General features: G+C 42.3%; 1 protein-coding gene across 2 annotated transcripts in view; it reads right to left on the bottom strand.

The window, feature by feature from the left end:
* igsf21a (immunoglobin superfamily, member 21a) overlaps positions 1–16384 on the bottom strand; it is a 171744-nt gene extending 155360 nt beyond the window's left edge. The window contains exon 1 of one of the 2 annotated variants that reach the window (XM_076743097.1): positions 15926–16384. In XM_076743097.1, the coding sequence (XP_076599212.1) occupies positions 15926–16064 (139 nt within the window). In that variant the 5' untranslated portion in view covers positions 16065–16384. The remainder of the gene's footprint in view (positions 1–15925) is intronic. The other variant, XM_076743087.1, reaches the window with a different exon arrangement.
* Positions 16385–16603: the final 219 nt, after the last annotated feature.

Here is a 16603-nt window from a genome sequence, read left to right on the forward strand (position 1 = left end):
GCTGATGAGAATTTTTACCAACTATCCAGCTATTGGCTCAGAATGAAACACTGGAAAGTGTTGAGTTAAGAGGTCAAGAAAAACTATGTAAAGCTGCCAGTCTTCCTTCCCAGAAACCCATCTGTACAGCACTTACACCATAAGATGACAGACGGGTATGACAGCTACTCTCATACTACAGGAGTCATTTGCTCTGTGAAACATAACTCTTGCGGGCCACAGTGGAGTATTTCGGTAAAATAATGCTGTTTTGCTTCATTCATCAGGATGTAAATTCAATACTGTGAGACGGGACTGAAGCGCGAATAGTGTGCATCATGTTTGCTCGCCTTAATGGGGGAAAACAAAAGCACTGATGTCAACAGGATAGAAGGTGCTTCATCTGTATCTACCCATCTATACATCCATATCTATCAACACTATGTAAAGAGATGGAAATCCTCAGGGATCATCTGGATCTTAATGAGTCTTAATTTGATTGCACAATTAAAAAATCATGTTAAAAGACTTACAATAACAGAGCTCCATGGATAGTCATACAAAAATGTAATCATAAACATCAGACAGCAACAGATTAAGCCTGACATTAATGAATTTATATTGAAACATAGTGCATTGTGGTTCCTTTTTAATAAGTAAAAGCTGTAAATATCATTAGCAGCTATGTCCAAAGTAATAAATAAAATGTTAAAAAAAAATAAAAAATAGGCAGTGTGTCTTCATGGTGTGATGTTTTCCTTCTCTCTTTAAGCTGTTTTCCTACAGCAGTCTAACGGCAGGTAAAGCTGCAGGTTGCCTCCTTTCTTCTTTAACAGCCTCTAAGTTTGCATAATTGAATGAGATTCGCCTGAACGTTGCTTGTATTACTGCGATAAGTGATTTAAACTGTGTTTACAGCAGCTTTTGTCATAAACCTCTGGTTTGTCTTGAAGACTGAGATTTAAAATCATGCTGCAGCGTGGATTAAACCTGAGCAGGTGTTCCCCAGCATCTCCGGTGGGCGTATCATTATCATCCAGAGTTATTTTAACTTTCCGCCCCAAGAGCACATGATCATAAACAAAAGAACAAATGTGTCGTTTCAGCCAGATCTTTTTCTGGCTCGGTGTAGTATAATCCTTTCGTCAGCTGATGTTTTTCCTCATGGGTGGAGCTTAAACAATAGAATTAATATTAAGCACTGCGTAGCCTCAGATGGAACGGTTCAAGAGTGGGAATTATGACTAGTCCAGCCCTACAACTGACAGGATTCATCTTCCTCTTTATTCTCAGATTATCATACTAAACACTGATAGCAGCCAGTGTGGCCCCATCAGGAGAGTGGTCCAATGGGATGGAAGGGAGGGACAGAAGGGATGAGACATATATCACCAGAATCTGTCTCTGGCAGGGTGACAGATGTCTACTTCACAATACACTTTAATTCTAGAGAGAGAAAAAATCGTCATCTCCCAGTGTCATAGAATCTCTCACACCGGGCGGAGATGATTTACATATTCTAACGCTGCTCATAGCACTTATTGGTGTGTTTTATCTCAGCTGTGATGATAATGTTACCGTAGGAATCTGAAGCACTGACCTTTGTTCCTTCCCTCAAACCAAATGAGACAGTGTCAGTCTAACGCCGTAATCTCCCAGTGATTCACACTCAGCTGTCCAACATATACGGCGCTGCCCGCTAGGTTTTTAAATAAAGAAATAAAAATGTAGCACAGGGTTACTTTTAATTACATAACATCTGTTTCGCTGTTGTGGCATCAGATGTCCAACATCTGATATCAAGGGCATTTCGCTGAATTTCTATGAAGTCAAAGTGCACTGAATTTTTCTCATTTTCAGAGCTGCTTTTGTGCAAAAAATTGAGGCTGGGCATACATATTCATCGGGTTTGCAGGGAAAAGGGGATTAGATAAAATGGCAAACAAAACTGATAATACACTCTATTGAATCCACAATCTGACTGCATCCTGAAACTGGCGTTTCCCATCCCTTAGTGTTACTATGACATGATGGAGGTCTCACTATCTCCCTGCAGAATGTAGCCTAATGTTCAGTCAGCTGTGACGAGGACTAATGTGAGCTTTCTCTTACATTCAACTCCCCTTGGAAGAGGCAGCCACATGAGGGATCCGAGCAGCTGAGTGGGTTTGTAAATCAAACTGCTGAGATGACAGGAAAGCAATTCAATTCAACTTTGTCGCTGATTTTGCCAAACAGGTGCATAACCAATATTTCACACTCGCGGTAAAAATATTCTGCAGATTCGCCAAGTTGAAAAGACAAAGACGTGGTGAAACGTGGTCATTAATGCGAAGGTAACTTTGCTTGATCAAGATCAGTGCTGCTCAAGCATCTGTAATTTCGTCCGCACCGACGCCATCCATTAGAAAACATCCAAATAATTCAATCCCAGCTCAGATTATCTAATACTGAGAATCTGCCTGATTGAATCAGTCGACAGCTGCACAGCTAAAGTAAGCCTGTATGATATAGTTTCCTATGGAGTTTTGTGCAATATTTATGGAAACAGAAGTGTCAGTCTAAGGCAGGAAGGTTCAGACAGCCTTTTTGCTCCCCAGCATGAATAAATAGTCCAGTTCTGAGGTTCAAAAAGAATCCACGATCATCAGCAGCCCTTTTGGTATTAAAGTCCTAATACAAATATGTTCACATTACTTGCTTTGTGTATTTCATTGGCACAATTTTGCACATGCATTCATAATAAACGGCTCAATCTGCACCCGTCTGGATAACGTGGATGGGGCAATCAACCTTGACTTAATCCAAGGAATTTAGTTTTAGTGCATGATGAAAGCTCGGAAAGCGAGAATCCAAGAGTTTAGTTTCAGTTCGTGACGAAAGCTCGGAAAGAGAGATTCCCAGTCTGCCAATCTACTTATTACACAGTTAAAGTGCACAGCTCTTCAGGCCGTTTTCCACCTACTCCCTTTCCCTATTACCATTACTTCCCCATGCTGTGCTCTAAGTTTGATTAAGTACAATCCAGTGGGGTTGTTTCAGCACAAACTTGATCCATGGCCGAGGGCTGACTTTACTCTGCTGCGTCAGAGCCAAAGACTTTGCACAAGTGTTCCTTTTCCCTATTCCCACCTCATATTCATCACTTTGATTAAGGTCTGGATACACAGAATCTCAATCTAGTGAGAGGTCCAGTAACACAGGGGAGCCTGTTGGGCTCGGCCACCTGTTGTCTACGGACGATCAGCACAAGGGATGCAAGATGACGTGACAACACACCAAAAAAAGCAGGGATTTCACAACACTTTATGAAAGGAGCGTACAGAGCAATTTTCTCTAAAATCTGCTGTTGTCGACCACAATATTAAGACCTGTTTGTAACTAAACGAGGAAAAACAAAGAGATTTGTCTGTGACACCATGCTGCATCAAATATGTTCATAAACTGATGCACAAGGATATGGACAGCTTTATATACCGTTTCCTATATTCCACTATATGGGTAAATTACTGTCTGGGTATGTAACACTGTCAATAAAGCTGGAGTATTAAAGATAGTAAGATCGATGAACTATAAACTTAATAACGTTCAGAATAAACTGCCTGCAAATGACATACGGGCTCAGTGTTACCTGCTGAAACGCCACCAAAGACAGACCTGCTTCATAACCACTTCATATTAAGTGATGAGAGCAACAGTGTGATTGGTAGTATGCGTGCCCTGCTAGTAGCACACAGCCTGCATCGCGCTGAGTGATTGTAAATATAATGGCATCAACAGCAGCAGTGAGGCTAATGGAATTTTAACGGCTAAGTATGGCAGTTTTGCGTCTGGACTGTCACCATTGAGCAGAAAGGATTTTTTTCAGATTCTGTGACTTTGTTCAGCGAGAGGTCTTCTGTCCACAAAAAGCTCGGACCGCTTGATTTGTTCTGAGGAAAACGGAGGTGACATCTAATGTGCTGCAAGTGGCTTGAATTCATATTGACAGGCGCTCTGACTTTGGGATCCAGGGAATGAAAAAAGCAAAAGGCTAGTGTACAGTAAGATACTGCGGTGCTGTTGGGTATACAGCTATACTTGGGGTGATGGCGTGTATTGGATTAACAGGAACGAATGAAATTCTGTGATTTAGATGAAACGACATCTGCAGGTAGGAAGGCATTTGTCTGTGTTCACAGAGAATTGGACATCTGTCACATAAACCATTTGAGGATTATTATGCCAGAATTAAAAAATAAAACTTTGCAGACATGATAAATGAGAGCCCGTCTCCCAGAAATTGCATTTATATACAACCAATTAGCAGCAACGAATATGTTTTGAAGGAAAGGCAATGCCGACTGAATTAGGGTTTGTATTAGTGTAATGAGGAAATGCTGCTAATTAACGTACCTGGCAAGTTGCAAAAATGTTGACAGTGAACATGTTTACTGGCAATGGATTTCATTTGTTTTTCACCAAAACAGGAACTTTCTTATGCACCCGCAGCACTTGGTTAATGTTAGGAAACGATTGTGGTCTGTTTTAATGCAGAAAAAACAGGCAGCAGTTACTTTCTCTAACCTAAAGATACCTGCATGAGCTGGATGAGTGGATGCAAACCCTGGATTCTGTGCTTTACACATCCTCCTCCCACCCCTGACCACCCTCCTTCAGCTCCACACAGCACATAAAATGTAGTTTTTCATTCACTCAAACAAACGTTGAGAGAATCCAGGCAGCGATTATGTTTGTCAGCGCAATCATGAAAGCAAATTAGTTGGATATAAACGTTATTTCTGGGAGGTGTAAATGAAGGCAGACAGATCTGCTAAGGTGCTAAGGCAACCGTCTTTAGCGGCGCCTCCTCTCAGGCTCTGAACAAATACATCTCAGGATTAGAGCAGGGTGACATACCACATATGACAAAAACTGATATGGACATTCACCGTATCATCAGTCAACCTAATTTTGTTCACGATGATGTTGTTCAAGAAGCACTGTTCCCTAGAAAAATACCCTGTCGTCCTCTACTCATACGCCTCTGTCTTGTCTTGCCTTTGGTCTAAGCAACATGATGAGGTATAATGCTAATGCGTCACAGTTTTTCAGCTATTTTGACACATTTGGGGATACAATTTGTGAGCTCTGGCACAGCCTGCAAGGTAAAGCTCAAAAGCGATACAGCAGACGGTCTCTATATCCATGCCCGCAACAGTACATGCACAGTAAGATTTGATCTAAAAACTTTTGACAGAGTAACAAATTGTGCAACTTGTGGTGGCTGATAGTTAGGGATAAACGTAAAGAGGAACACAAGAGCTTGTTCTCTTTCCAGCGGCTGCACTAAAGCAAAGACGAGGCCAGAAGGTTTGACAAACAGTTTCTCCACAGTTCAATTACAAAGCTATCACAGCTGGAAGAAAATAATCTTTAAGAAAAATATAATGGAGAGTTAGTGCCTGAATGGAGCTCAAGTTACAAGCAAGTGGCCACAGGAAAAGAAAAAAATGGCTGTGCTCTATGAAGACAGCTATATGAAGGTTTGTAAAGGCAAACAGCTTGAAATTTTCATGTTTGTAGGCTTCAAGAGATTGCAATCAGAAGAGGACAAATCACAACATGACCCCACATTAAATACCTTCATATTGCAGGTTAGCAACAGCAGTACAAGCAAACAGCAGCGAGGATTCATTACAGCCCGTCTCTGACAATATTTTATCCTGTCCTGAGAACATTGCACTCTACCAGTGTTACCAGGTAAAAGGCATAAGCCAGGCTCACTTTCAGAGTCAAATTAATGCTGACAGTTTTATTGGGCAAGAATAAATTAGATCATCTGAGCTTTATATGAAAATTCAGAATGGAGGAGCAAGCAGCAAAAAGTTAAGCGTAATCACCCCAGAAGATGAAGCAACCTCACGATATTAAGATTCATCACGAAAAACAGTGAAGCTAAATAATCATATCTAATGCCGGCTATGACCCACGTGCATCTGCAGCTTCTGTTACTGTATAATTCACGTCACGTGTTCAGGAGATTAATTCCCTGAACTTGCAAGACAAGTTGTGTGGCGGATCAAAGGTTTGCTGATAAATGTTATCGTGAATGGCAGATGTTATAGGATGAACACAGAGACTTGTCCTATCATAGACTGACTCTCTGTCTGCGAAACTTCACGAAGACCTGCTCCTGTGACTGGAGATTGATGTCTTCATGATTTTTCGGTGATAGGAAATGCAGGGATGCTCTCCCGGGGGAAGAAAGTCTCTCTGTGGCTCATATGGAGGAAGTCAGCATGCATAAAAGGAAATAATCTGTTGTCATAAGATGCATAGCCCACACAATCCTCCCTCACTCCCATCTGCACAGCTTCAGCCCATCCAGAGTGACGTCAATGTGCAGATTAGAGCTTTTTCCCTCTCCTATCCCTTCTCTTCCCTTTTTTCACGCCTAATCTCGACTTTTCATGAAACCTCTGCGATGCTGCATTCACTGCCTGGAAGATGTGGCTTTGAATAGCTAAATAACGGGAGAATCAAGCTAAAAAGGCAGCGGAGTGATTTGGGATATTTACAGTTACTACACAGTGAGAGTATAGCGAAGTGCCAAAGGGGGTTTAAAATTAAAACATTAGTATTTTAGCCTGCTGAAGTGTTGTTGTCTGTTTTACCGAATGGATGAAAGTAATCTACCATAGCAGGTATACTCTCCATATAATTCCAATTAAATGAAAAGGTTGATTTCTATGGGTTCCTCATTAAAGTGACACATTGTGACACCCCCCCCCCCCCAAAAAAAAAAAAAAATCTGGGGTATTTTCCTGCTAATGCAAGTCATGCTGTCCCCTCCATGTGTCTTTATGACATAACCTTGATATACTGTGTATATCTAGAGTATGCTAACACAGGAAAACACAAGGACAGCAAGTGTCTTTCCAAACTGAGGTCACAGCGACGGTGAATAATTCCACTTGCTCAGGTTCTCTAAAAACGCTCCTCGCTAGCAAAAAGAGAGCAAACTGCAAAGAATCAGAACGTCTGTGGATGAAAAATCATCTGTGCGCAGCAGTGTTACTCCTGGAAGCTTAAGCCCCCTGTGATGAAACATGAATGCAGAGATAAGTGTCATGTATATTATACAAGGCACTTCTCAAAGTCTTTAAATAAGGAGGCTAATGTTGGGACACAGTGGCAGAGCAATTGTTATTACTCAGCAGCCATGTTTGAACACGATAAGCAAAATCACATAATCCACATTAGCATGTAGGAAACAGTGAGGGGAGAGAAGTGCTGATAAAACCTGTCAAGAAATCCCTGCTTATTCTGGCTGCTAATTTCAGACAAATAAGGTTCCGAAATCAAAATTTCAGCCATGAAAAAAATGGAATTTACAGATAAGATTTCTGGCGAGGGAGCACAACGCCGCCATCTGACAAAGCTGTTTGCTAACCGTCGATCACAAACAGGAACGTTACATGTTCTCGATGTAGCCCGTCATGGGAGACCTCTCTGAGCAAAGCCTCTCTACTCTTTTTTTTTTTTCCTATCTCTGCACACCACCAGCTGCTGAGGGAATCAGAGTTGCTTCAAACTCCCACGCAAGCCAGAGACATCAGCAAGCCAGCTTACATCTGCGTATGAAGGACTTCAGGGGTAGAAAGGAAAGTTACTGTGCTGTTTGAACTTCCTTGCCCCGAGCATTTAGTTGTCTCTACTAATCATAGGCCTTATCATTGATCATTTGGAGCATCGCTGCTTGAGAATGCAAATGTATTTCAGCCATATGTGGCGAAGGAAAGTACATGTTTTCAGGACATCTTCCTCGATTCTCCCCCTCACCACTTTGCGTGCAAAGGCTGTTGTGGTGGCAGTGGGGGAGGACAGATTTGTCACGATTGTTCCAGATTCTGTTGCATTATTTGCATTGTGGGAGACGTATAGCCTGTGGTTGAACTCTTGGGTTTGAGGCTCGGAGGCAACAAGTCTCAACATGTCTGCAAACCCCCATACGGGGACGCTAGCTGTTAATAAAATATGCTAATGGGTTTCCAATGACTGCTTCACTGCAAACAAAACACTTTAGCTCATCCGAAATGTCAAAGAGATGACTTGGTTTCACACATTTACCTGAAAAGCAGATAGTTGGCATGTATGCTAATGTCGAGAATATGTTATTCTCTCACATGTGGCTTATCACTGTCTCAGACATTTCAGGGTGTCACGCTATTGGGATGGATGCCTTTGAAGAAACTAAAAGCCAGAATTTCTTTCAAGATCAACACCGGTACCTCAACGTGAAAAGCAAATGAATGCATGGTTGAGGAGTGTAAAACCATTTCAGGCCTGCTGTTGGAAAATTTGTAGCATTAAGTGTCTGAGTTTTGTTTTAAAAAAAAAAAAAAAAAAAGCGTAACAAGCTGATTTAGCACCACTGTGAAACAGCACACTGTGATTTTCACATAAAAGATTGAAAGCAATGTTAAAGGATTACCTCACCCATTGAGATCTCACCAGAGACTTCTATCAACACGACGGTGGAGGCGAATGGAACTCAACACTCAAAGCATTTCACTTCATCAACTCAACAATACCAGAAAACAAGGGGGCGGTTAGTCGTGATGACTGGCCCTCACTGTGGACAGCTTTAGGTATTCTCTTCGTTTGGGGTAAAATATTACCTGCAGCTGGGAAATTCTCTCTCTATGGGGGAAATAAAGCTGATGTTTTTAAATGTTATTCCAGTACTAGAAACTGAATCCCACATGCAAATTCCGAGTCTCAGCGAACGTCACCAGACGAACCAAAACTATCCCTACTGCCAGATATTTTTTGATTGGGTGGACTGACCCTTTAAAGACATGGTTAATCTAAATCCAGTGTGAATTGTTCTTGGTTTCTGTCAAATACATATCAGCTTTTTTTTTAACAATTATGTGTCAAAACCCCTCTTTTCCTGAAAAACGTTAAATACTTGAACATTTTCCTGAATGCAGGGGAAGTAACAGAAGTTTATCCCATGATTTGGTGCAACTAGCTAACCCTGCTAGCTGGATAGCAGGCCGATATCAAGAGAGCGAGGTTGTGCTCCAATTTGTTCATTTCTCCCCTGTTGTCCTGCTCCTAATCTAACAACCCAGGTGAAGGAGGTGGAAGCCAGCAGTCCTCTGCAGCAGCTCCGTATTGCTTTGCATCCCATGAGCCAAACCCACTTCTGGATGATCCAATCAAATCAAGTTTTAATCATATCCCTCTCGTAATTGTAGCTCACCAACATATTACATTTCACTTGGAAATAGGCCATATAACGGAAGCTAAAGATGCTCTTTACTCACAGAAGTTAAAGCTCCTCTACTTCCCATAATCAGATTAATAAAGTCCAGATATTCACTGAAGTCCTGCAGGGACTGCGTGACACCATAAAGACCTTTTATGGTCATTTTGATTTTTTTTTTTTTTTTTTTTTTTCAGTAAAAGCCATTTAATTTTTAGCACAGTGGTCTGCATGCACAAAGCTGGCTGAAGCCCTTCAACAAAAGCTGTCATTTCTGGGTCGCCAACCTGTTTCAAGTCTTAATATGGCTCTTTCATAACATTAAATGGAATTTCAAGTTACAAAAGATACAGACTAGAAGGTGAGCATAACAAAAATTATACTTTGATTGAGGATGATCACTGAACGGGACAATTGGCAGTCACACACATTATGTGGCTGCGCTACGGGAAAGTCCTGGTTTCTGAATGCTGTTTTTTTTCTCCCTCAGTGAAGCTGTTACGCGCTGTCCAGCCACCTTTGTGTGGTTTTGCTGCCCTAATGTCACTTCTGTCAGCTAGCGTAAGAGGTCAACCGGGGAGCAGCTTTGTGTCGCTGTGTCACTGGGTCCATGTGAGCTGCACTTGTTATATTTTTCTCATTATTTGAACTCACTGTTGCATCAGAGATATCAATATATTTTTAATAGAGTTTTAAGACAAATGAGATCCTATCAGCTGCAGAGGATGGTGCTTATTAAATTACAGTCTATCTCAAAAGTGCTGCATATTGGGTGCAGGTTGGTCCAAGGGAATCAAAAATAATCAAGAAATGAGTCGTGAGCAATAAATCAATAAGTAAGTCAAAGTGCTGAATTGTGCTTTTACAGCGATCTCCAGTGTGAGAAAAGAAGCATGTATAGACGTAAACAGTGAGAATGACTGACCAAACAAACAACAGCAGAACAAAACAATGAAGACAGCTTCTAATCTCAGTATAATCATTTTATATAACTGCTGAAAGCTGCAGTGCTGATGCAAAGCCTGGTGATTGTTAGATAGTGGCATAACCACAGCCCATTTTCCAGCCAATATCTCTTCTCACTTCCTGTGAGTCAAGACCAGCCATCAGTGGCAGACAGTCACAGCGCACCGGAAACCATCAGATCTAACAGAGATCCAGTGCCTGTTAAATCTGTCAACACCGCTATGATCCACGATCTACAGTGCTGTGGCGTGAGGCAGCACGCTTTCTTAGATGCTTTATTCAGCAGGTGGAACCAAACAGGGTTAAAATAAACAAGCGCTGAAAGAATTTATTACATGAAATACTGTTTTTTTTACCTATAGCAGATTCAAACAACAGCCTCAGTCAGTCTACAGCAGGGGTGTCTAGTTGATTGACAGCCTATAATTTAACAGCCACTCTAGCTGTATATTACTTATATATTTCTATACTGACTCGTTTTCTGCTTTTTTAACTGTGGCAGCTCTAACAGCCACAGCAGTGTATTGGACGGTGCTGTTTTCCATAATGCTCAGTATCCCTTTGACCTTTGGCACAGTCAACATGAGTCCATGAGCGTTGATTATTTTACTCCTTATCCCTGTAATATACTGACCAGATTCTACTGGTAGCAAATCACTAGAGCTCGCCTGCCCCATTTCCTGATCTACATAAAGTCAGAGCGCCTTGTACTTTACCGCATTGCTCTTTAAACTCACGTGCAGCTATTCAGACCTGAACCTAAAGCAGTTCCCACTCGCCGTTTGTGCTCAGCCGAGGACATGCACATAAAAATATTTTCTTGTATTCACTGCAGCTCTACCTGTGAGAACATTAAAACAAGATATGAGCATCGGAGGAAAGACATAATTGATTGCGTTGGATAGCAAAGTGTCACTTGGTGAGGTATTATTCGTTTTCAGGAAAAGCATTATCCATAAGAATAATGCAGACGGACATATCTAATATTACATGTAAGACACTTCATCCACAGATTGCTGTAAAAAGTAAAAGGGAAATGAGAATCAAACTTTGATTTCAAGGGAAGGCTGATCTTAGAAAATGGTCTGGGCCAGAGGACGAATGAGTGAAAATACCAAGCTAACTGCTCTTGCCACAGAAGAAGCATCAAAAAACTGCAATTTTCTATAATTTAAATCCGAATCCTGAACAGTCTTATCTAGTTCTTAATCTCTTTGAGAAATCTCCGAAGCCCAATGAGGCAATCCCTTCTTCTCTAAATGATATTGTAATGCAGGCGGCAACACCGCCTTATGCTAACTGATTATGTTTCTTGTTTCTTCGGGGGGTGGTGGTGATCTGCGAAGACTAAAAACATTTCATTAAGCGACCCTATACACCACTTTAATGTGAAAACACACACGTTTCACATTCACCAAAATCACAAATGGCACTGCAGAGGAAGGCTGAAAAACCCGGAAGAACACAGAAGAACAGTCTCCAGTCTTTGCCCAATTAAACTCTAGAGGGTTGGGTATATTAATTTCTCCCCAACAAGAAGCAATAAATCAAAACTTAACCGTGAACTATAAACTATCTCTGGAACAGCTGCAAGTGATCTCAGAGCAGCAATGATGATTGGTTAGTCTAGAAGAAGCTGGACCAATAAATCATCTGCCTCGCACATTTTCTGATCTACTTTAGTATCAAGACATCAGGTCACCACCACTGTCAAACCTAAGTGCCTCATGTTTAATTTAGCGGCAGCACCTTACTGTAAAGCTGTGAACGTGTGATGTTACTGGTGCAGCTTAGAAATCAACACCCCTTCAACCTCTGCAAACGAAAATGCACAGCTTTTATCTTACGTTCCGTCTAAGTGACACACTACGGCAAACTCAAGGCAGCAGGCGATTTGAAGGGGCACGGGGGACGATGCCGTCCCTCTTGTTAACCTGCCGTCCACACTCTCCAACCTCTAGTGGCAGAGAGAGTGCAGGGGCAGAAGGCTTGTTTAGCTGAATATGTCCGTCTAGTCTGCCTGACTCATTGATCCTTTATCTGATTGAGGTTGTGCATGTCAGAATCTATGGCGCTGACCGTGGCTCTGAAATATCAGTCCCCTGACTGTGCTTTCTATTGATAAATCCATGGCGCTGTCCGCGGTGCTGAAGTAGCAGATGGGTTTGAAATTGCGCATTTTTCTCTCAGTCCCTCTCTTCTGTCAGCTTTGTCTTGGATCAATAATACTGTCTAAAATACATACTATGAACACTCCATTCAATTAATGTATCGTAGCCTACTTAGTCTACAAAGCAGTGTCACCTCATGATCAAAGTGGCAAGTAGTAATGTGTAGTCATGGAAGAGTGAGAGGATCATAGAGGTGCAATGCTGCCTGTAATATTCCTATAATACGTCTGTGATTATTCAGCAGCATTCAGTATTCACTGATGAAGCCATCTCTGCAACAAAATAAGATTAGGCTTAACCCTAACCATGGAGTCATGTTACAAATGAACACATCACCGACTGACTAAAGGAATTTCCACCTTTCCTTTGACCTCATTAATACTTCTCTAGTTAAAAGCAATAATTTTAACCATTGGGAAATATGCTAATCGGCTTTTTGGTTCAAATACAGGCTACAGCCAGCAGACAGTTAGCTTAGTTTAGCATAAAGATTGGAAACAGCTCATCTGGCTCTGTCCCAAGGCGATGAAAACCGCCAACCAGCACCTCCAAAGCTCACCAATTAACATGCTATGTGTCGTTTGCTTAACAAAAACCCATGTTAGCAATGACAAGCTGTAGTTTTATGGGGGGTTATATGCCAGGTTAATTCTTTGCTAGGAGCTGTAGTCTATTTCCTAAATACTTGTTGTCACCTTAAGGTTGCCAAGCAACCTGGAAATGGTCTGGCACATAACCACATGTTAAAACTGCTACTAAATGTTTTTACACTGTTTGTAAGAAATAAGCAAACGAGATGTAATGTGTTGATTAATTATGTTTCCGCCTCCTCTTCCTCCAGTCTTTACTGCTAAGCTAAGTGTGTGCAGGCTGTAGCTTCATGTTTACCTGACAGATACTGTAGGAGAGTGGTATCGACCTGCTCCTTCAACTCCTGGAAAGACAGCGAACAAGTGTATTTTGCAAAATGTCGAACAATTTATTTAACCAACGGGAATGGTCTTCCTGAGCCTCTTTGCAATGTTAGATGCCTCTAAAGTTCACAGTATGACATAATTCTTGTCAGTTCAGGAGCCAATGCTGCTGAGCTCTGTTCGATTGGATTTGATTTCTCTATGAATATTTGAGCTACAGGGTCTGATCACTCCTCACAGTGTGTCTGCACTGCTTGGTGCAAAAGTCAGTCAGGTGCAACAGGTGCGCTGGAGGCTGAAGACACGGCTACATGTTGTGAACATGGACGTGAAACTGAAGATGCGAGTCCGAGTCTACACATTTAGTATGTTATGCAGAACACCATTTTATATTTGTTGGTATTTACACTGAATGTCTGGGGAAAGGCACTTCCTCATACTCTACCCTATGTGCATGCATAATATGTATAAAAAATCTAACTCCTGGAGAAACACGAAGCATAGCCTGCTCTTCAAGCATAACTGTGACATGCTCAACAGGCACACATAAATCCTGAACGACTAAATTTCACTGGCTGAGGCTAGTTTGTAGGCACAGACGCATTAAGCACGGAGCTGTGGCGAAGTTTCTAAAAGAAGAACACATCTGGCAGAAGGACGACAGGCTGCAAGTTAACGGAGCACCTGAAAGAGTTTCATTCCAAAATGAGACACTGAACATTTCATCCCTCCACTTTTTTTTAGTGACATGAAAGAAACTGTTGGGGGAAATAAAAATGTATGACATTTGAAGATAGAGATGAGAGTGGAATGGCTGACCACAGGCCCCGTCTGTGGGGAACGAAATCTATCTTAAGACACTGGAGCACACACGGAAACAGAGAAACCTTGATGCTGTTAAAACACACACGCACACACTGAGGAAAATTGTACACTAGAATCTGATGCGATATCCTGAAGACAGCAGACATCAGTTTCTATAAAGAGCACCACTTGGGGGGAAAAAACAGACAAAGGTGAAATTGCGGGGTGTAGCTGCAGTTTAGATGTGTTTTGTTACAACAGTAGAAACAACAAACATGCAGGCTGACTGTTCGTCACTGCAGCTGACATCATGTCAATTGACCGGTCAAATTCCACCTTCCACCTTCCTTTGTTTACATGCCGATCAATGTTAACTCTGACGTGGAAAATCTCACTCGAGTGTATTAAAGCAATGAAACCAAAGTAATCTAACACTTGAAATGTTTACATTACTGAGGCGGTCCTTAGTGCTTTGCATGGTGCAGAGCTTGTGAGGAGTGCAGCACCATCTGAGCAAGACAGACCCAGCGGCATTTTATCATTCAACATTATGTTGAGCACAACTGACATAATGATTTCCTATATGGGTCAGCGAAGGTCAGAAACACTTCCAAACAACAAAACCCTCGGCTAACAGCACAGGTTAACAGGTTAGTTCATAAGGCATGCTGCTCTGATCTTCTAGCCAGGAGTCAATTCTCCTCTGAAGTCCTTCAAACACTACAGTGTTACCAGCACTGCACTCAGTGAGCCTAACTCCAGTAGAATGAAAAGAAGCCTCACTCTTTCCTCTGGAAGGGAAGCAACTGATTGCAATGCAGTCCTGTAGTGCAAGCTATTGATGACAGCATGTACAAAACAACATGCATATGAGCACAGACACATATGACAGACAGGAAAATATCCCAGCAGTGAGGGAACATGCTTAAATTACTGCCAGCAGGTCCTTATCTGTCGCAAATATTTGAATACTGGCTTCCCCTAAATTGCAGTATGACATCCCCAGTGCCATCATTGCTTCCTCCCAAAAAAGAGAGAAGACAACCCTGCAGAAAGCAGCCAAATAATTCTTTAGGATACACACATATTATTTCAAATCCGAAGGCGCTTTCACGAAAAATGATCAATGTTGTGTTTCCATCCTCCAACATCCAAACACGTCAACGCAGGATGGAGAGAAAACACGCGACAGCGATGCCACCGCTGTGCAGAGCAGATCGCGCTGAAAGCAGACACGTATGAGATGTGTGTGTGTGTGTGTGTGTGTGTGTGTGTGTGTGTGTGTGTGTGTGTGTGTGTGTGTGTGTGCGTGCGGCGGGGGGGGGGACGCACTTTAATGTTTTTCAAGGCAGCAACTTTAATATCTGTTGAGCCCAGGCGCTACCTGGTGTGCAAAAGCCACGATGCCCAGACCGCCGAGGAGTGCGCCTCGGCATGCGTTAGTTGTGCGGTGCTCAGAAGTAGGTGCCGTCATGCGTGCTGCTCGTAATAGTGCAGAGGAATTAAGACTTAATACATAACCAGGCCTCCTGCCACCCCTCTTTTTTTTGCGTTTCCTTTTCCGACACCGCCACTGAATCCGACCATTATTCATTGATTTCCCTTCTCCCGCGACTTGCTCGCCACGGAGGGGGGAAAGTTGGCAAGAATGGCACCGATCGCCTCCATCCGGCTGTCCTGTTAATTGGCCAGTGAGTATTTCACTGTCACGTATGAATCACTCAACTCATTAACACTTGGGCTATTGTTAGACCCCCGCTCATGGGTCGCAGGGCTGCGCGAGAGGTTCCGACTGTGTGAAAATAACATGACTGGTATGGGGGGGTCAGACTTACCGACGGCGAAATCCAGTAGATCCGCGCACAAGAGCAAGCACAACGAGAAGACGGTCATCTTTCCCTTATTTTGCAATAAATCCCAAACTCCATTTGCGTTTACATGCTCTCCGGGTTTCGGCTGTGTAATCCCCGCCATTCCAGAGGTATGCGATTGAAAGGTGCCCCCAAACTACTCATGATGCAGCTCAAGTCTAAGTGGAGAAATCGGAGAAGTTGACAATGAATACGGCATTCAGAGCGGCGAAAATCGAGCATCAGATCAAAAAATAAAAAATAAAAAAATAAAAAATATGAGTCACTGGCTGCGATTATAGAACAAGCGGAGTGTTGTTTTTTTCCTCTCTCTCCTCCCAGTTTAAACAATAGGGAGCTGCGGTGAGGCGCGGAGCAGAGAGATAGGCTGTGGAAAAAACGGAGGTTTGGATGAAAATGTGCTCCTCTCTCTCTCTCTCTCTCTCTCTCTCTCTCTCTCTCTCTCTCTCTCTCTCCCCCCTCCCGCCCTCCAGACAGACGCACAGTCATTCCTGATCACTCGCTCTTTTATTTCACACAATTTTCCTTAATCCTACCCTGGATTCAGACCACTCTAATTCTGTCCATTAAGCCGATTTATTTCTGTCGGATTTTTTCTTTCCTTGTTTAAAAAAAAAAAAAAACGGGTTTTAAAGATCCTTA

Source organism: Chaetodon auriga, chromosome 2 (genome assembly GCF_051107435.1).
Source record: "Chaetodon auriga isolate fChaAug3 chromosome 2, fChaAug3.hap1, whole genome shotgun sequence".
Lineage (NCBI taxonomy): Eukaryota > Metazoa > Chordata > Actinopteri > Chaetodontiformes > Chaetodontidae > Chaetodon > Chaetodon auriga.